General features: G+C 38.9%; 1 protein-coding gene across 1 annotated transcript in view; it reads right to left on the reverse strand.

Moving 5' to 3' along the window:
- The window catches only part of Cald1 (caldesmon 1), a 175,809-nt gene that overhangs the window by 81,422 nt on the left and 72,006 nt on the right, over positions 1-22,381 (reverse strand). The window contains 1 exon segment of the mRNA XM_048786913.1: positions 12,336-12,447. Coding sequence (XP_048642870.1) covers positions 12,336-12,406 — 71 coding nt within the window. The 5' untranslated portion in view covers positions 12,407-12,447.

Consider the following 22,381-nt stretch of genomic DNA (forward strand, 5'->3'; position numbering starts at 1 on the left):
ATCTCTTAAGTTCCCCCAGAAAAACCTGCCAACGGCACAAAGTTTTCTGTGGGAATCCAAAATGGCTTGACTGCTGTTATTCTAAGCAGGCTCAGCAGAGCTACTAGTTCCAGAAATAAAGGACTCTTTCATGACCTAATTGCTGAAGCCAGCTCTGGGAGTTATCTAGCTTTCATTTGGAGAGCCCCAAGAAGTATGCAAAATTCCTGCAGGACAATAAGACCTAGCTAGCCTTAGGAAAATTAAAAAAAAAAATAAATAAAACAAAACATACTGAGCACTCTTCTGGAACCTGTCAGTTTGATTCCTAAGTGGCACAGGAAAATGGAAGCCAGTGAGGATGTGACATGGAATAGTCCATGTCACCCACCATGGAAAATGTGAATGGTGGAAGAATTTCCTATTCTAAACAATTTGGGGTTTAAAATACACTCTCTGGAGACTCCTGAATGCACAGGCTTATGGCTGCTATTTATAGTGGCAGATGTGTACTTTACCAAGATTTTTATTCCAACAAAGGAACTGTATGTGATGTAGGGAGTTATTAAAATGGAAAATAAACCCTCACATTTTTAACTGAGTCAATTGGTACCAATCTCAAATGTAATGTCAGAGCTCACTAATCTAGACTAACTGGAAGGAAGGCCATTATAAATTACACAATAATTTAAAAGAAATTCTGTCCTGAAAAATGTTCAAGTATACCTGGTAACTCTCACCAGGGTAGCAAAACATCAGAGGCTTGTTTAAAAAAGTGAACGAATAAAAATGACTTATGATTAGGAAATTAGCTTTTAAATGTTAAGTGAATGTTTGTAAAGTTATTTAAAACGTTTCAAAGGTTGTAATCTCTGGAGTTTAAAAACTAAGGCATGGAATGTAGCTTACATATTTAACATGCTAATCAAATCCTTTATTTATAAATAGTTCAAAGCTTACTTTTACTACAGTTCCCAAATAAACGATGAAAAATTCAGATATAGAGAAGCCCGAGTTAATGCTGATTTACAATAGTCTAAAAACTAATTTTCCAACTACTGATGAATGTTGATTATTATGTAGATAACTAGTGAAAAGAACTTATTTTTGTTCACAAAGACTGCTCAGGACTCCCCTTTAACCTTGTCAACAGGTGCCTAAGAATCCACATACACAGCCTGTAGGTCCTGCTTCGTGCCCTTTGCTACTTTCGGGTAACACCAGTAAGGACCTTCGGGATAACAAAGGTCAAGAACTTCCCTAAAAGACTTCAAAACAATTGAGCTAGATAGATTTCCCTTGATGAAGATTCTGGAATGCTCTGAAATCATTCCTGTTGCCATTTCCACCTGGCAATGGAAGCAGATATCTCATACCTGCTGATCAGTGAGGAAACCAGAGGCAGAGGAGACAACTCATTGGAAAGATCCAAGAGCCCTTATCACATTTTCAGTCTTTGGATAAGGATGTTTTTTTCCTAGTCCTGTATACTTCCCCCAGTTCCCCAAGTGTAGACTCCTTTGGTGACCTGTGTGTTTAGAAAGGCAAAGCTCTTGCCCTCTCAGGGAAGTGGGTTCTCATTAACAACTTTACCTGAGGTGTCTGGAAAGAATCTTTGGAAAGAATTTTTGGAATGCCCCAGTTATAGGGCCCTGGAAACAAACAAACTATCGCCTGATTTCATATTACTTCATTCAGAATTTTGTTTTAAAATAAATGAATTAATCAAGACACTAGCAATTGCTGTGAGTGGAGAGATCAAGGGGAGGGATTGGCTACGGTTGTGCAGAACTTTAAAGGAATCGAAAATGTGCTAGATCTTCAGCAGAGTGGTATGTTATAATGATTTAGGACTTCTGTATGTATATTGCTTCATGTTATTTTTCATGTGTCAGCTTTATCATAGTTAAAATGAATAAATTCAGCCATGCGGAATAAAATGTTTCAAAGTCACTTTGTAAAAATTAGGTATATGCATTTTTTTTTAATATTATTAGCTTACTGTCTGTATACTGTAGTGGTGCTGAGAAACATTGGGTTACTGCTTTAATAGTTTTGAAACAACTGATCATGCATTATGAAAAAGAAATTACAGTTTCACAAGTCAAAAAATCTATTTAAAATATATGATGAATTACATATTTTATATATGGATATATGATGGAGATAAAGGCTTGATATATTAGGTAACAGATTATCTTGTGTTTTTGTCTTGATGTCAAACTAGTAAGAAAAATTTTTAAAAAAATGACGTGTGCCACGTATGGTGGCACACGCTTATAATCCCAGTGGCTCGGGAGACTGAGGCAGGAGGATCACAAGTTCAAAGCCAGCCTCAGCAATGGCAAGGCCCTAAGCAACTCAGTGAGACCCTGTCTCTAAATAAAATTCAAAAATAGGGCTGGGGCTGGGGTTATAGCTCGGTGGTAGAGTGCTTGCCTCAAACAGGTAAGGCACTGGGTTCAATCCCCAGCACCACATAAAAATAAATAAAATAAATAAAGATATTTTAAAAATAGGGCTGGGGATGTGGCTCAAGGGTCAGATGCCCGAATTCTATCCCTGGTTACCCACCCCCTCAAAAAAGGATAAGGAGATGCATTTCTTTTCAGGGTGGAGACTTTCATATCGAAGATTCACTCATCATGTTTAAGGTGGCTGCTAAACAGACTTGAAACAGAGTAGAGATTAGATATGAGGCTGTCTAATGACCTAGGGACTGTGCCTTCCTTGTTCAGTGACACCCCAGAAGGTAGCTGTCATAAAGCCAAATTCCCTGGGAGATGACTTCAGAGAGGGCTTTTCTGATAGCTCCTTCCACATCATGTCTTCTAATCCTCAGAAAAAACACCAACAGGTAAGCTTGGCTGAGTGCCAGTTGTGTTTTGGAAACTATACTGAACAGTTGCTTTATAATCTGCTGGATACTTTGGAAGGAAGACTGTTAGGATGGCCACTTTTCAGATGAACACATGGGGTTAGAGAGTCTGAGTGAAATCAGCCTTGGTAACCCAGCTGGGATTTGAACCTAAGTCTGAAAGACTCTGGATCCTACTCCTGGAAAGCACGTGTCTGGGTCCCACTCCAGATCTACCCCATTCTTTCCAAAGACAGTAGCAATGAAAATGAAATATGAATTCCTCTGTAAGGAATCAGACCAATTCTCTCTCTCTCTCTCTCTCTCTCTCTTAATATTTATGGAGAAAAATCCTTGGGTGAGTTTGAACTGCCAAAATGAAATTGGGAAGGACAGAGAAAGCTGACATAATAACTTAGTTCCATAATTAAGCTTTGTTTCAAGAAATCATGCCAACATGACATATATCAAGTAAAATATATTTTAAATTGATGAAAAATAGGGTTCTAGTTGCAAAATCACCATATTTTTCTCTTCTCATGTCAGATGGCAAAGTTCAAGCCCCAGTTTTTAACTGTTCTTATTCTGCCCCCCCACACACACACACATACATATTTTTCTGTTTTTTTTTTTTTTGTTGTTGTTGTTGTTTGTTTTTTATTTTACTCATCACAATCTGGTCTAATTTCCTTTTATTTAGACATACTATCCATAAGCTATTTTGAAATATAAACATGTTCTATATGCAATAATACACTGTAGAATAAACTCCTCCCCAAAGTATGCTCCAGATGAACACACGGGGTTAGAGAGTCTGAGTGAAATTTCTAAGCAGTAGCCATCGGCATTTTGTGTGGACAGCAGAATCAGGGTGCCTTCTCTTAAGCAGGGGGCTACACTGTTCAAGCAGACCCTGCCTCAGTTTAGCTGGGTGGCCTTGAAGGGGTCAACCTCTTTGGACCTAAATGTCTTCACAGACAAGATGAAGCTTCTCAAATTCATTAGATCAAGGATTCTTGGCCCTGAGTTCATGGGCTTTTGGAGGTCTACGGTGCCACTGAATTTACTGCTGTATTTTGTGGGTGTCTATGTGCATTTTTCTTGAAGAAGGGGCCATACCTATCACCAGAGCTTCCAGGTAAGGAAGGTGTGGTCCGAATGTGCAAAAGGAACATTCCACTGCAGGAGATGATGCAAGGTCAGTGACAGCCTTAAGTTTTTAGGAGTGTTGATGTGACTGAGTCCCTGTCCTTATGGCGAATAGAGCCTTACTCAGAAAAACCCAGGGAAAGTCAAAAGCGTTCCTGCCAACAGCCTTCTTTGGCTTGAGGACGAAAACCTGATCTCCTCTGTTTCTATTTTTCTGTGAAATGGGAATAACACGGGAAATTTTATTTTTATTTTTATTTTTTTAGGGCAAAGAAAACAATGACTGTGTCTACACATGTAAGCAATTTACCTGAATAAGCATAACGAACAGTTCAACTGGCTCAACGCTCTTCATTCAGTCGGTTGCCACATAACTGCTGGGAATGATTCTTCCTTGTCTTAGGAAGTTATTTTACCATTATAAAGATGATGGACCCTCAGCCAAGACAATCAGTTGAGACATAAAAAATTCCACTTCTTGATTGCTATAGTGGAAAGGTTCTGAGATTTGGGGCAGGGAGGCAGAACTGGGTTGCACTCTCTGCTATATGAAGTTGGAATGTTATTTGAATTTCCAGACCCATGGATTCCTTAGCTGTAAAATGGGTATAATGACATCTAGGTCATAGAGTTGTTTTGACAATTAAATGAGATAATGTATATAGAGTACATCACCTAGAACCTGGCATGCCATTTATTTTAAAGAAAATGCCAGGGTTTTTTCTTCCAAATATTAAATGAAATATTTGGCAGATATTCTTTTTCCCACTTGAGAACAATTTTTACTAAATCAATTGAGTTTTTAAAGTGAAATTCTGAGTGGTGTTTTAGATATTATATTTGAAATAAATATATGTAATATTAATTTATTTATATTTATATTTAATATATTTACTATCTGAGATATTATATTTAAAATAAAGGATATCTCAATAATGAATTTGAAAATTAACATGTCTACATTGTGTGATTATGAAATTTGCATGTAATGGTTATACTTATGTGATAAGCTTAGAGGTAGCCAGCCAGAAGATTTAATTCTTTCCCAACTTCAGCAGAAACATCTTAGCAAGTGTCAAGACCACTATAGGAAAGAAGCTTCACAGTAAGGATACAGTAAATTGTAATGGCTGAGCTAGCAGAGATATCAAATTCAAATTCAATTAAAGTTTTATTTTCTATAGAAGGCCTACTAAAACATCAATGTGATTTTAATAACAATGCTTAACATTTATTGGGCATATATATGCCAGTCACTGTGTGGATCTGTCTATATGGATCAAGTAGCTTCATCTTAACAATGTCTGTGTGAGACAGATATAATTATCCCTATATTTGTAGGTAAATAAATAGAAAAAAGAGAGGTTTAAATAATTTGTCAAAGTAACACAAATGATAGTTGTAAATGATAGTTGTCACAGCCAGGATTTGAATGCAGACTTCACCACTCTCACACCTGACTACCATGTCATTCTGCTCCTCCCCCTGTGGCAGAAGATTGATAACTTATAAAGGTCACATGCAGAAACCATTCAGAAAAATTTACCACTGTTTTAAGAATACTGACTCATACCCAGGCTGCATCTTTTTTCAGCTGAGAATGAAGTTATGGGTTAGCACAGAAGTTCTTAAGAACCAAGATTTTCAGTTGTTTTATATTAAAAGTTTAGGCCTAGTCAGGGCATAAATGCCACTTTGGGTAGATCCTGAGCTTCTGATGTTTTGCAGAGGAATTATTAGGCTACTGGAAATTGATATAGGCAGGGCAAATTGGCAGAAGTAATAAACAGTTAATTTAGAGTGAAAAAAAAAACTGGAAAAGGAGGATACGCAAGACTTTATGTGTTTTCTTCTCATGTGGCTAGACACAAAGATTGCTTTGGTGGGAATTAGCTACCTCACCTTATGCATGTCCCTACATTTAAGTTGTACCAAACTACACAATATCGGATATGAAAACTTGACAGACATCATTTAAAGTCTCTTTCAAGCCAGTTACTGGAGAAATTAAAAGTTAATTTTCTTTTAATTCAAAATAAAGAAAATTAGATAATGAATGCCAAGCCTCGACTGGAGGGATCGATTTTCTGAAGACACTAAAAGGAAGTTTTGAGCAAATCCAGCTACTTTAAAGATTTAGACAGTTTCAAAGGAATATTTTATTTAACTCTCTAATGGAAAATCATGTTCTGATTATGAAATAACAAAAAAAAGTTGAAAATATTTTTATTTGAAAATTTCAGGGTCATGTTTTAAGCATTTTGAACAAGTGCTTTTGTGTGTGCCTGTGTGTAGTCTAATCATTGATTGCCATATGCTACTGAATCTCATGCAAAAGTTTCCAGGACACAGTTCTGGAAGGGGATTTCATGGACCCAATGGATTTTTAAAAATCACTTATTTCTCCAGTGCAGTAAAAATATTTACTTTTAAATGTCTAATCATCAGGATATTTCAGAAGCCCATAAAAATGTATGAATGATGACAATAGCAGGAGTGTTCTCATTCCCTTTATTGATGCTCATGGGCCTCTGAATCTGATAACACAACAATAGGGGCCTTTCTTCTGATCAGAAAGAGGAGCTGGCGTTGGGTGTGGAAGGGATGTAATGAGTTCAGGCCTTGAAAAGTGAGAGAGCTCTGCTCGTGGTGAAAGCCAAGCCAACATCAGGCCAAGTGTGTCCACTGCAGATTTCCTCATGGATAAAAACATCACTGCAGGGTTCTCGGAAGAGACACCAAAGCTCAAAATCCTTTTGGCCAAATTCAAAAGAACAGCTCCACTTGAATTGGCACTACCTCTTCTGGCAGAGAGGACACAATCCTTCCTCAGGCCCTGTTACCTGTCACCTGTCACACCCACTGACACTCTTTATTCAATAGCAAATTCTGGCTTTTCATTGTGCCCAGAGTTCTTCTGAGAAAAATACAGAATTGCTTTCATGTTTTAAAATTTTCTTTTCTCTTTTTGTATTGCAGAAAATTAAATTAGGTAATAATAATTATTAGTGATGCTTACTGGTAGGGAATGTTCATTAAATGATTAGGGCTTTGTTACTACTTTCTTGAATTATCAGTTATTCCCACACAAACCCAATGAAGTTGATACTTTTGTTTTGCCCGTTTCACACAGGAGGAAATAGAAGCTTTGAAAAACTGAATAATGTGAATAGTTAGAACGCTAATAATGGCAGACCTGCAATTTGAACCACAGCTGCCTAAGGCTACAGCCCATGCCCGTAACTACGATATATGTCTCTGACCATTACACTTCCTGGTTGTCCTTCCTTTATATAGAATACATGTATTCCATTCTGACATATGAATTGCTGGTGCCATTGCTGGTCCATATTTACTAGATGCATATAAAAGGCCTAGCACTTTTTTGTATTTGTTGAATGGAAAGAGAGCTAGATGACCCCTTGGAAAATGTCTTCCCTTTCCTTCCCACTATATGTATGTATTCTCTGATGACACAAACACATGTGCATGCATAGATGGTTCAGGAGTATATATAGGAAGAGAGAGAGAGACCAAAGAACCGAGTGTCAGTGAAGATGCACAGAGACCTCAGGAAATTACAAAAGGGTGCACTGAGGAATATGGAGATGGAGGCAAAGAGCGAGAGGGATTGAGAGAAAAGAGAAACAGAAAGGAAAGAAGCATAGATCTATGTAAGTTTTTATTCTTATAAGACTAATGTAGAACAAACATAGCAAAACTAAAATTTTATTTATTCATTCATTCATTCTAACAGGTAATTGATGGAAACATAGTTTCTTATGAGATGTGTACAAATAATGACTTTTGCTAGGAACAATGAATTATGGATTTTCACTGATTACCTGCACATTTCCTTCTGTGTACTGAAATATTTTTATTCCTCTTTGGGTTAAGATGACTCTAGGAGGTGAGCTTTGTGATTATTGACATCTGGCCTCTACTAGAGACCATGGGTCTCCATAGTTCAGTGTAGGATCTTGCACTTTTATATATATATATATATATATATATATATATATATATATATATATATATTTAATATATATATATATATTTAATATATATATATATTTAATAACTGAATTAAATATATATATTTTTTAACAAATCTAATGACCTCTTCTCAAAAACCTACAGTGTGAAAGCCAAAGAACAAGGATATCGTGACCAGCATAAAAGTTGCACAGGCTGGGGGACAAGACTAAGAGGGGAAGCATATTTTCAGTGACCTAGGTTTGCAGTCTAGGTTGTTGGGAAGCTAGATCATTCAAAATGGACTGGGCTCAAACCTAAGAATGAGATCTGTGCAAGGCAGAGCTTGGGGCAGCCGTGGTGCAGTAAATGAATTCCAGCCCCAGGCACATGAAAGCCCACATATGCTAAGTATACGTGTGCAATTAGTTTTTTTTAAAAAATGATATTTAAAAACTCTATTTCTGAAGAATAAAATGTCTAAGAATCTGGCCTATTTTAATTTGTGGTTATGACAACCAGTGAGAGAACAACTTTAATTTATTTATCACTGCAAACTGAATGGCAACAAATTAAAACAACAAGGTATTTTATTAGAAAACCTCTGTGGGCAAGGAAGGTCAATGGACTTTTTCTTCTCTGCAGGGCCCCCTTTCCCCACAGGAATGCAGGGGTGCAGCATGCAAAGGTAGAAGTCATCTTTAATGTGTGAACCAATATCAGGGTACACATTATATTTGAAGTGATAAAAATATAGTTTCTTGATCATTACCTGGCTTTCTCTAGATTGAAAAGCAAGCTCTTTCCATTTCTGTCATTCTCTTAGTCTATTCTCAGTGCCTCGAACACAGAACTCAGAGCTTGGAGCAGAATAGATGCTCAATAAAAATGTGTTGCGAATGAATGCATGGACCTGAGTCTTGGAATCACTAATTTTGGCTAATATACTCCACTGCCATCCAGATCTGGGACAAGTGCTTTCTTTTGGGTCCCTATATCCAAAGAAAAGTTAGGCCTTCTCCAGTCTGGCACTAGGTATACTTGACAGAGTCAGAATTATTATTATTTTTTGGGGGGTGGGTATGGAAAACTGTCATGGTTTACTCGTCTTAAAATAAAATAATATAAGATCATCACAAAAACTTAGACAATCCTAAAAGCAAAAGAAAATTTAAACTGACCATCACTTCCCTTGAGGAAACACCCACTTGTGTGACAGGAGGAAGCCAAGGTCTAGACCTAAAGGAAGGAGGACTTGCCCAGGGTCCCACTTGCTCTTTGTCTTTAAATCAGAACCATGATTTTAGACGACCCTGGCTTTCTGGTTCTGGCCATCTGTTTCCTGTACACACCCTGCACTTTCCCATTAAAGTTGGCTGGACCACAAGGCCTGACCTGTGCTGCTCCTGCGAATGATCAGGTTTTATAAAAGCCTGAAGGAGAACATGGACTTACTAGAATAACAGAACTGAAGGTCCACCTTAAAACATGGAAAGGTAAACTTAGTACAAATATAAGGAAGTCCTTTACCTCTCTCTCTTATAAAGAAATAAAGAGGAGGGAGAGAGAGAGAAGAAAACAAATGGAACATGATACACCAAAAGAAGTAATGCAGACAGAAATATAAGTGAAAAAGGTTAGGATAAATTTGTGTGAATTTATTTGAGGTTATTAAGGGTACCACACTAAGCTTTATTTAAGAATGACATCAAGAGAAGACAAATCCTTACACACACACACACACACACACACACACACACAATTTAAAAAACAAAATGAAAAACATAAAACCCGAAGAAACCAATTGAGTAGCTATGTGGTCAGTTCTTCAGCAAAGTCCTGAGTCTGAAAAAATGTGGTTTATTCATTCTAATCACAGCCTGGCTCTAACCACAGCAAGTCGGTTCTGTCATTCCTCTCACAATGATTCACTCACTCCCTATTGATGTAGAAAAGCAAAGAAGCTGAAGAAACCAACCTGATGATCTAACATGGTGCCTAATAGCCATGTCCCCCTTCCTGAGTCCACCAACCTTGACTCTGTCAGGCCCCTGTGCTCTGGCCTGACCCATGGTTTCCTAGCATGTCCTGAGATCCATGAAGATAAAAACTATGTCTTTCCATGTCAGAATTATTTTCCACATCCCTAGAACAGACACTGAAACCTGATTGGTGGTTAATAAGTATTGGTTGGGTCAGGATATTCTGTAGACTGTCAGGAGAACCTGAGGCCCAAACAGCACAGCCCAGACACTGCCTATCGGCCTTGAGGTCCACTCACCACGGGGCCTCATCCCCTGCCTGCTTCTCCCCCATTTCCTGATCTTCTGTCTCTGTTGACGGTTTCTATTATGTCTTTAGGACATTTCACTCTTTGCATACTTGCTTTCTTGGGATATCACTTCAGCTTTTATACCACCACCACCACCGTATGAAGTTTGCCCAGATTTATTTTTCTAATAAGAATTTCTCTTCCTTTCTAAATGAAGATTGGCATTCCCTATCTCCAAGTGCCTGGGAGGATATCTCCATTTGGATGTAGCTAACCTGAAATTAAACACTATTCCCAAGACCATCCAGAATGGAATCCTTCCCTGCTTCCCCAGATGGGACAGTGAGAAACCTTCCTTTCAGCTCCTCGGGCTGACAGCTTCTGGAATTGTCTTTGTGTTTTCTCCTCTCATAAAAGAGTTGTCAATTGTCCCTCTCATTTGTGACCTCTTTCCATTTCCATAGTCACTGTCCGGATTCAGTCCCCCATGACCTTAAGTTTAATATGAACTCAACTGGTGCAGCGATCTCCATATTCTAGTCTACTATAGATGATTTTTTCCAGCACACTTTAACCCATATAACTCCCTTGTTAGGTCTCTTTCTATTCCTTTAACATGAAATAGAAACACTGAGGATGTACTAGACCAACCCCTGTTCCTCCAGCACCTGACAGATTTATTGTACCAGGATTTTTATTTCCCCTCTGGGCTTTTGTGGTGTCAATTCCTCTCCTAGACAGTCTTCCTTTCACTCCTCATCACCATCAACATTTCCTCCAACACTTCCTTACTACTTCCAAAAAGCTTTTTCTGACTAGTTGTGTCCCAGGGTAATGACTACCCTTCCTTCTCTTGGCAGTAATATTTATTTCCAGCTCTATCACTATGTTGTTTATTACTTGTTTAACTAGTAATAATGGTTAGTAATAATAACAACAAAAGCTATCATTCATGGCACTATTTGCCAGGTACTGGGCAAAGTCACTTATGAAGTTCAATAATCTTCCTGTCAACCATACAAGCTACAAATATCGTGCCTATTTTATAAATAAAGGCAACCATGGCTTAAAGAGAAGTCATTTGCTCATGGTAACCGGGCTAAGTGGCAGAGCTAGGGTTTGGTCTTATAGCGCACAGGTACCATCCATGGTGCCATGTGTATGTGCACAGACATTCCATGAATGGCAACCAACCCTGGCCAAGTCAATCCAAGGCAGATATTTTATCTTCTTTTTCATTCTTTATATAAGTCATGCCCTCAATACTTTTTGCTACAAGTGTAAGTTCAATTTCCTACTGCAGGATCATGAGGGGATCATCTTGCCACCATCTTTTCATCTGTGCACTGGGGACAATTGGGAAGCAAAACTGGTTTGAAATTAAGAGCAGTGTTTCAACAGTTTTCTTCCTGTGAATGCCTGAACTACCAAAAGAACATCTGATTTTAGCCACATTAAATGCCACTGTCTTTTTCTCTGAGGCCTAAAATGTTAAAATAGACATCTATGCCTGGTATGTCATGTGCAAATACTTTATCCCCTCAACCTGCCATTCACATCACCAGTACAGCACTAACTGCTTCCAACCACATCCACAGTCTCCATGGTAATACAGTTCACTGGCTGTCAACCTTTACTACACAGATACCTGACTTGGATGCTTTTCTAATAAGAAAAAAGAATTGTCACAAGATTCACCTGGGGCTTTCTGTCTCTACTGTTTTGGACGAAAGATCCCATTTCCTAAATGTTTCCAATACTCAATATTTGGCATTTTTTTTCTATCATCTCAGTATCATCAGTACTTTTAAAACCACTGTTCACATATAGTCTGTCATTCAAAGTTCTCCCATGAAAAGCACCGATTAAACACAACTATTTGATTCTTCTCCAAGATTTTTCTTGATCCTTGCTTGCATTCCTTTTTTTTTTTTAATGCAAAATTTAGTCTTAACAGTTAGGGAAAATGTCTCTCAGCTACTTCTGCAAACAGTTTGGCATGTAATATGGCCACATTTGTCCCTTCAGAGGGAACAGTCTCTGAGGTCTGAAACCAACAGTGTGAATCATCAAGTGCAAGGCTGTGTCCACCTGGATCTCTACCTTTCTGCTTCCAGCCGCATCTCCTCCCTCTTTTGCCTCCTGAGTTCTCTGCGACGTTCAAAATCATCCATGGTGTGGTTTCAGTCTTAGGGAGACCAGATGGTGTCTGGATCTAAAAGGAAGAAGGCAGAGTCAGTATCATGGATGAGTCCAACTAGTACCTCTCGGGCATGGCTTTAACCCTCCCTCTAGTTTTTCATTTTTTTCTTTCCTCCTGAGAAAAATACCATAGAAGACTGATAATGGATAGCTAGTGATCAATTTCTGACTCCCCAGCTGAGTTAAAGCCACTCTCATTTCTGAAACTATTAGAAACAAATAAGTAAGATCCCAGGATCACATTAAAAATGACAATAATAACAGACCTGAGGAGACAGAGAGGTGTTAAAGACTTGACATAATGGTAGAATAATCTGAGAGCTACTGAATGATTTTTGTTCTTGGCAATTGGCTGAATCCCAGATAAAAGTTGTGGAAAAGTGAACAAAGAAAGAGAAAAACAGAAAAGAGTGTGTGCACATGTGTGCGCGTGCACATAAAAGTGTGTTTGGGGGGTGTAAGTGGCAAGAAAATAAATATGTAGTAACTAAGATAAGTGAGAGACAAATAGAATGGTACGGCATAGATCTAGGCATTATTTGCATATTCTCAAAGTGTTAGCATCAGGATTTGAATAAAGTCTGCAGCAATAATTTTGCTGAAAATAAACATCACAAAGCAGTGTTTTTAAAAGCAGTTAAATTGTGACCAAGCTGGTTTTAGAGCTCAAAAATCCCGGCTCTTTTTACAGATGGAATCCAACCATTTTACCCTTTCCTACCTCCTCCGTGATGATTTTAAGTCCAGAAAGATGTTCTTTTCCCAAAGCTCTTCAAATAAGGAGCCCGCTTCCCCTGTGTTTCTGTGCCATGGAGTCAAGCCTTCCAGAATTCCCCTGCAGCCCCCAAACCCAAAATGACTACCAGGAAAGGGGAAGCGGGCTCTTTTTGTCCTTGCTTTGTTTACAGAGCTGTCAGTGGTTAGTTAAACTCAGCCTGGAATCTGGCATTTAAAGCCTGCTTCGAGATCGTTTCCTGTGTGGAGCGGGAGGTCTCCACTTCCTCTGGAATCCTAGGCTCTCTACTGCACTCTGATCACAAAAAAATATTTTCCAGCCCCTTCTGTGCACACAAGATGAGCCATTTGCCCTGTGTAAGAAAATCAGGCGCTGTGAAAGCCCCAAGCCATCACCTGATGGCATCCTTAAAAGCAAAACTTAGGTTTTGAAGCCAAGTTGCAGAAACTTTCTTAAATAAAGTGTCAAATTCTTTTCTCTTCAAGATGTATTTTTTTCCTCTCTTAAAAAATCCCCACAAAAACAGAAATAAAATCTCAGCAAAAAAAAAAAAAAAAAACCCCAACTCTCAAACAACAACAACAAAAACATACAATGTTTGATTACCCCCCACATATATACTTTTCTTATCCTCAAGGGTATTATTTAAGTTGCATCAGAAATATTTAGGAATTCGAATTATTGGGGGTTTTAAAGTTGGAAATCTGTTTTTCTGTTTCACTCTGACCAAGAGGACTTCCTAAGACTGGCTGGTGTTGAAGAAGACAACCAGTTTTTTTTTTTTCATCAACCATAAATGCATTTCTCTACACTTTTGGGTCTGATCTCCCCATAATTATTAGAATGAAAAAAAAAAAAAACGACTTGAAGTCCTCTACAAGGTTGTCTGAGAGTCTTTCTCTCCTGGCGTGAGCTCCTGTTCCAACCACAGTGCTGATGTGTGAGGCAGCTGTGTGGATGGTGGGGACCAAATTTTGGGTACACATGCTGGCTGGGTCCAGTGAGGGAGTGGGTTGTCTCTTTTCTTCTTTCAATAGTCTTTTGTTACCCTCAAAACAGCCTCCTGAATAATGATAACGACAGCAAACAGAAATGGGAGGAAAAGTCTGTTGACAGCAAACTATTTTACTTTTCTTGAATTATCCAGGTAGATTGGAGAGTATCCTGCCTCCTGCAGGGCTCCACCTGTACCTCTTTTGGAGGTGCTAAGAAACAGGCTATCCCAGGAGGCCCCGATGCACTTGATTTGCAGAGGTGGGTAATATCCTGCAGAACTCAAAGGCAAGTGCAACTGACCAGCATCTTGTGGTCACTTTGGGGACCATCCTTGCTGGTTCTCTACCTCTGTGAGTTCCTTTTCTTGTACCCATTCTCTCCTCCTACTCCTCACCTTTTAGTGAATCCTTGGGCACTTATTGTTCTTTTCCAACCATAGAAAAGCTCCCTATGGTTGGAATGCAGCTCAGAGTGAGGTGAGGGCACTGAGAAGGGAGAGAAAAAGAGAGAAGGAGCTGGTGTTGCCTGCAGTGCTTCAGACCAGAGCCTTTCTGGCTTCTGCTTAGTGGATATTGGGTGGCTGCAAGTGAGGGAGAAGACAGAGCAAAAACACATCTGTGCACCGTGTGGTGTGACTCTTGGCTGGGGTGTGTGCGTGTGTGTGTGTGTGTGTGTGTGTGTGTGTGCAGTACGAGGGACAGAAGGTGGATGTGTATGAAGATTGATCTTGGTGGGTCTCCAGGGATGGGGCTGGAGGTCTCCCTTCAGCCACACACTCTACCTCCCAGAGCTCCTCTGAAGGTCTCTTGTACTATCCCTGTGTACAAGGAGCCATGTCTGGGTGGAATTGTGATTTTAAAAAATTTTCTCTTCTCTTTTGGGAGCAGCAGCTTCCTTGTCCCCAGCCGGTAATCCCTCATTTCCTGCCCTGCCCCCAGTCAGTGTTGAATTCTTTCCAGCCACATTGGTTAGGAAACAAAAACTCTCAAGCAGTGAAGTGAAGAAATGTCAACCCAGAGAGACTCTGAAAACCACGAAGCTCTCGGGCATCCCAAACAGACAGGCAGCAGGAAAAAAAAAGGCAGGCCCGAGGAGGTATCCATCGACATATGCGACAGGGGACTTCTTGAAAAATTTTACAAAAATCAAAATTTGTGTGTGGGGACAGTTGTAGTTATGTTATTGAAAGACCTCTGATGTGACTCTCTTTATAAAGGGAAAACAGGAAAAGAAACAAAACAAACAAACAAAAAAAACCTTTACAAAGGCAGATAAACCATTGCCCACCAATGTTATCTGTGTCTCCAGTGTGGTTTCTCATGTACTGGATTTTCTTTAAACAGGACACTCTTATGGTAATTAAGTGATAGGTCACTGTTACAGATTTCAAATCACTTAGCACACTGTCCTGCCTTTTGGTAAAGATTCCACAAAAGCTTGTGGTCCACGTGAATGGCAAGATGTGACAAGAAGTGTGTCCCTGCATATTTGGCCAGCCCTGAGGGCCTCCTGAATCTTTGTCTCTTCTCTTTCCTTCTCTCCTTTTTTTCAAGAGTAGAATATTGCTGGGTGTGGTGGTGCATGCCTGTAATCCCAGCAGCTAGGGAGGCTGAGGCAGGAGGATCACAGGTTCGAAGCCAGCCTCAGCAACTTAGTGAGACCCTGTCTCTAATAATAATAATAATAATAATAATAATAATAATAATAATAGGGCTGGGGATGTGGCTTAGTGGTTAAGCATCCCTGGGCTCAATCCCTGGTACCAAAAAAAAAAAAAGGAATTTTTATTAGTATTTCTTATGCTATTTGTTTATATTTTGTTTGCTTTTCTTTCTCTGATACTTTTTTTTCTTCTCGAACTTCCTCCCTGTGTTGAGAATTAAAGTGTACTTATTTATTTATCTAACTCAATTCCTTTCTTTAAAAATTTTAATTCAGTTTCAGATAAGGTGTCTTTAAACCAAGAAATACTCTATGATGTTTTATATTCACAAAAGTTGTTTACTCCTTTATGGGATTGTGACCCCCTGTAGATATATGTGGGTCTTGGGGTGGTCCTTGGGGTTTGGGGATATTGCCAATATTGGCCTTAGAACATCAAGAGTAAAATTTGTATTAGGGACACTGGTAATGGTAATTAAGTGATAGGTCACTGTTACAGATTTCAAATCACTTAGCACATTGTCCTGCCTTTTGGTAAAGATTCCACCAAAGCTTGTGGTCCAGGTAAATGGCAAGATGTGACAAGAAGTATGTTAACGGTTACCATAACCGTTAACACGGCCTCCAAAAGTAACTAACACTCACTGAGTGTATACTATCTGAGTATGTGTTATGGGATGGACCATTTTTTTAAATCTTTTAAATTTTTCATTGATAGACTTCATTTCCTAGAGCAGTGAAAAACTAAACAGGAAGTACAGAGCTCTCATTTACTCCCTGTGCCCTACCCCGGCCCTCACTTTCTCCTGCACGTGGATTGAACAGTGCCCCCTTCCAAAATAAGTTATGTTGAAGTCCTAACCTCCCGCACCCCAGAACGTGACCTTATTTCCAAATAAGATCAGATGTAGTCAAGATGGATTATTAGGATGGACCCTGATCCAACATAACGAGTGTCTTTATAAAAAGGGGAAAATTGGCACAAAGAAAGACATGCACAGATGGGGAGCTGTTATCATCCACATTTTACAGAATTTCAAAATGGACTGATTCACATTTTCCCCCTAGAAATCATTTTCTGCTTCAGGGAACATTTAAGAGTGGCCCAGAGAAGCTCTGAGAAGACTATCATTAGCAATCTCCACTTTAATTTTATATCTCAGGAGTTTAGGTCAGAATGATCTTGCAAATCACCCCTGCCTTCAGTTTCAAATGCATTTAAATCATAGAATTCCCAAGTCACAAGAGATCTCAGTTAAATGAGCCTTTCCAATATTTATGGAGCCTCCCTATGGTACTGTGAGTCTGTGTAAGTGTCACAGAATGGGGATGGTCATATATTCGACAGCATCAGGTATCCATTTCTTTGATATCTCAGAAGCTTCTTCTCTTGTCTTCCACCTTCCTTATCACACACCTTGCTCCTCTCCTCAACATAACGTCATCCTCAACGTGATTATTTCTAATACAAAGGACTCTAGTCTTCCAATGCCCCTGGCCACCATGAGATGCGCCTTACGAAGTAGCTGTCCTTTTGCATTCCCTGTCAATTCCATGCACCAACTACTTCAATGAAGTCTCACAGAAACATTTATACAGATGACATTCCATAAACATTTATAGACCATGAGCATGTACCAGGTACGGGGGCAACGGAACACAACAATGAATAAGACAGAAAATGTCTTTGCCTTCCTGGAACTTGTATTTCTTTAAACTTCTGCCAGCCTTCTAAAGTTTGGATGTGGTTTGTCCCCTGGTGTTCTTGTGCCAGAAGCTTGGTCCTCGTGTGGCAATGTTAAGAGGTAGTGGGACTTTTAAGAGGTAGAACTTAGGAGAAGGTCATAAGGTCATTGGGAGCTCTGCCTATGGAAAAGGATCAAGATATTGCTCATGAGACCCTGGTTAGTTATCTCAACAGGGTCAATATAAAAGAGCGATACTGGCCCCTTTTTGCTCTCTGGCTTCCTGTCTTGCCTGTGATCTCTCTCAACCACATGTACTCCTGACATTGTGATGCCATCCGCCATGAGGTCTTCACTGGAATGGCTGAGCGGAAGTTGACACCATGCTGAGCCTCCAGAACTGGGAGTCAAGTTAGCCTCTTTATAAAAATACCCAGCTATTTTGTTATAGCAGCAGAAAATGGACTAATCCACAAGCCCATCTTCAATCTTGGATTGCGCCCATCCTCTACTTTCTGGTTTGTGTTCTTGGAATTCCAAGCTTTGTGACAGAAAGTCAGGGAGCCTGTTTTATCAATCCTAAATATTTGTGTTAGTTTCAGTTCGGTCATTACTACAACTCACTGATGCTTCATTTAACTACCTTTCCTTTCGAGCTGATAATACCATGACATCCTAAATTTAAAAAAATATTTTTTTGATTGCCCTTCAAATATATCTTATACTTTTCTATAGCATTTTAGTCACTCTATTCCACTCATCTGGAATGACTCTCCTCACCTCCTACTACCCATATTCTATCAAGTCATTAATTTCTAGCTCAAATTTAACCTCCTTCATGATGCTTTGCCTGAGGATCTTCACTTGAAAATGACATCTTCCTCCTTGAACCTCCATAGATCATTTTGATAAATAATAACCCCCTCCTTGCCGCAGCTCATCAATTATCTTCTTTATATAGCATGTAAATATTTTCAATAGTATTTTACTTTTCATATACTTTTGTCTGAAGGCTATTTATGAATATATATAGTCTTTTAAAAAGAAACCCTTTGCAATTAGGATGTAATAAGCACTTAGGAATTCTACCTGATTTGAGCCTCTAGAGTTTACATTTTGAGTTTGGGAAATGTAACTTAAGCTGATTCATCTTTGTATTTTACTGACTGATCAGAATTTACAAAATAAATCAAAGACCCTGGTACTAGACTAATATGAATCTCTAAAGTTATATAAACCCACATTTGCAGTAGTTACACAGTAAATCTGGCAGCATTTGCTTTTGGACTGTAGAAAATGAACTTTTGTCCTTTTTTTTTAAAAAAAAAAAAATCAATTTATCAACCCATTTTGCCCTTTTCCAGACTGAATGGTTCATTTGGGACTCAAAAACCAAATAAACAAATGGATTGTAATGTACAGTTTGGACTTAACTTAAGCTCAGCCTTCACCATCTTGTTCCAAAAGTCTGTGCTACTTAAGAAAATACAGACACTCACCAAGGCACATTTATCAAGACCAGCAACAAGAAATAATAAGATCAATCTGAGGAGCTTTGCCTTCTCTAGTTGTTTCTTCTTTCCAGCCAGTGGAATCCAAAACACAAAGCCCTACTAAGAGAAGCTTAGCAGGTATGACCTATTTTGTTCCCGTTCCTCACATCTCAGTCTCTTAAAATTACTTTTCTCAATTTGCATTTCTCCATTTGTGAGACCAGAAACTTGATAGATGTACCATTCCTAAAGCTGATAATCCTTGTACCCTCTCTTCTACTTGTGAACAGTGCCCAATTTGGGAGATTTAGAGTTATGAAATAACAGTTTTTATATCTATTGACTTCAACATTCAGAAAGACATCTGCAGGGATTGTAGATTACATCTTTGAAGTGTTACCACAAATAGCATCAACTTCATTTGGAGTACTTCATATTTTTCAAAACACTGTGGTTATTATGATTTGATCCTCCCAAGTAGGAAAAGGAGATTCTTCCCCACTTAAAGTAAGGTCACTGAGACCCACAGAACTTTGGCATTAGCTCCTGCACCACAGCAGGTCAGTGGGAAATGGGGACAGATATTTGGACTAATCTCTAAACCAATTTGGAAGTTGCTTAGAAGAGTGAAGAGAAGTGAAAATTTGGAACATAATTCCTCCTGCCCCCTGTCAAGGGTCAAGTTACTTTTCCCTGACAAACTCAAGAATTAGGTGAAAAGACATGGATTCATACCAAATCAGAATAGAAATATGGCCACCAATGTTCTCATGGCCCCCAGAAAAGAGTGAATCACAGAAGTGTGATCCATAAGGCAAGACCGAAATACTCTACCACTGTGTCCATGTGAGGATATAATATTCAACCTTGAAGAGAGAAAGAAAGAAAGAAAGAGAGAGAGAGAGAGAGAGAGAGAGAGAAAGAAAAGGAGAAAGAAAGAGAATATAAATGTGTTTTCTAAATGTTATGTCTGAATAACAGAAGCATATACATAATTCATAAGTAAAGTGAGGGCTGGTTCCAATAGAACTATCCAACTATTCAAGGCTGTGCTATCCAATTTGGTAACCACCAACCACATGAAGTAATTAAAATTAATTAAAATTCAACAAAATTAAGATTTGGTTCTTCATTTCACTAGTCCCATTTCAAGTATTTGGTAGCCACATGTGTTTAATGGTGGCCATGTAAAATGCATAGAATGTTTCCATCATGGTAGGAAGTTCTGTTGGACAATCCTGTTCTAAGTTCTTCCATGTTCTAATGTTAAATCATTATTCCATGTGAAGTAAGGTCATGTTCTTCAGAGACATGAATGTACACAGGACATCACCTCTGGGTCTCTGTCTTAGAAGACCTTCATGGAGAAGCTAAAATAATGTAATAATGTGAGGAATGTAGAACAGGTCCACATCTCTAAGCACTTCTTTGGATTCCCTTATTAGCATCCTTTCTGTTCTCCTGCAGAGGATATTTTGGATTGGGCAGTGTCTCTGTGACACTTGCTACTGAGAAAGTGAAATGCTGGGAAAATGTAAAAGAAGTTGGACATTGTCTGAAGAAAAACCACACTTCAGACTGAGTGACAAGGCCCACATTTGGAAATGAAGATCAGAGACTATGGGTTTTCATTGATTATAAACAAGGCACAGAGATCACAAAATTTTATATAATTTTACTTGCTGGACTTACTCATCTATAAAATATTAGCAACTCAGGTGCCTGCTTTTTTTTTTTATTGGTCATTTCCACAAACACTACCAATTTGGTGACCGAGAAGCAGACCCCAGAAATTCAGCCAGTTATCTTGCTTCCACAAGCTGAGAGGGTATAGCTGGAGGAATACAAATGTGTTTCTTTGGCTGGAAACCACTCCAAGGTGTGTGTGAGAGGTATTTTGTTCATGGCCATGTTGTTGTGCAGGAAGGAATGCTATTATTAATCAGGAACTAATTCTTCCCTGGTGAATTATTCAACTTCTATTCCTCATGGTCATCAGATCAATCTCTTGTATTTTGAAAGTATGAAGCAGGTTACAGGCTTATCTACTAGGAGTTTAATGATCTAAAATCAAAAGATTCAAAACCCAAACAAGGTATGTGATCCATTGTCTTATGGACATAGGAGTCACATAATTTAAACACATAAATGTACAGATAAATTAAATAATAACTCAAACAGGGCCCAGGCTGCTTTCTTCTTGTTTTCACGAGAGTTTTTTAAATAGCAGTTTCCCCCATTTGTTGGTTCAGGGATGTCTGGACTTTTCTTTATGTAAGGAATGGCAGCAGAGGGGGGATCTGCTTAAGATCCGCATAAGGCTCGAGGATCTTTGAAGCACACCCTGACTTGAGTTTCTACTGATACCCATATTAAATTATAGTTGGCACACTTAGCCTATAGCTTGTATTTTAATTAAATAAGTGCCTGTCTTGTCTGTCCCCTTTAAAAGACTTTAACCTCCATGAGGTGATCACTCACTTTTGTTAACCCTCAAAGTTCTTAGCCAAGTATTTTCCTTATACTCAGTATGCAGTTTGTTAAATTGGAATGGACTCTGGGGCACTTCTTACTTATTGGACTTCATTGGTAAACAGACAAACTTGGCTAAGAAATTATCCGCATTTCCAGTTGAGCTCTTAGCAACCTTACGGATGGTGGCGATTGAGAAATGGATTTCTATTTTATTTTTGATTTGTACGTGGTTGCTTCCTTTTAGGGAAAAGATCTTTGTCTTAGGAAAGACATTCTGACTTCAGGAAGGGGGAGCTTCCTTTGTGATGGAGGAATAGGTTTGTTCTGAGAAGTTCAGAGAAGGAGAAAGAAGACATGATAAATAGGAAAAGATGAGATTCAGAGTTGAGTTGAAATATTTCAAATTCCCATGGTCTTTGGAGATTTCTTGCCACTCCTCCATCATAATTAGAAAACACTGACATTCAGGGAGATTTAAATGCTTCCATCAGTACCTCCATCCCCCGAAAAAGTGTTGCCTGATTTCACTTTCTAACCATGCCCAGTAATTAAAAACAGAAGGCCCAGTTCTGAATGTTAGCTTGGGGACCTCCCCTCCCAGGACTGATGGCACTATACATTGGCCACAGGACTTATCTTTTCTCATCATCTCTCTTAGGAGCCCCAGTCAGGTCCAGGAAGACTGTGAGTTTGCCATGGGCATTACCCCCCCCCCCCCCAAAAAAAAATGGAGCCCTTTGGCGCCACTTAAGCTTTAAAATACACGGAAGCAGCTCATTGTGTCTGGCCATTTCCTTGCTGAAGTTCTATAGATGCACAGTCCATTTGGAAGGCAGTAGTTCAGGATGGTGAGATCTGGATTTGAACCAAGAGAGTTGGTGAAAAAAAAAAAAAAAAAAA

The sequence above is a fragment of the Marmota marmota genome, unplaced genomic scaffold, assembly GCF_001458135.2.
Source record: "Marmota marmota marmota unplaced genomic scaffold, marMar, whole genome shotgun sequence".
Classification (NCBI taxonomy): domain Eukaryota; kingdom Metazoa; phylum Chordata; class Mammalia; order Rodentia; family Sciuridae; genus Marmota; species Marmota marmota.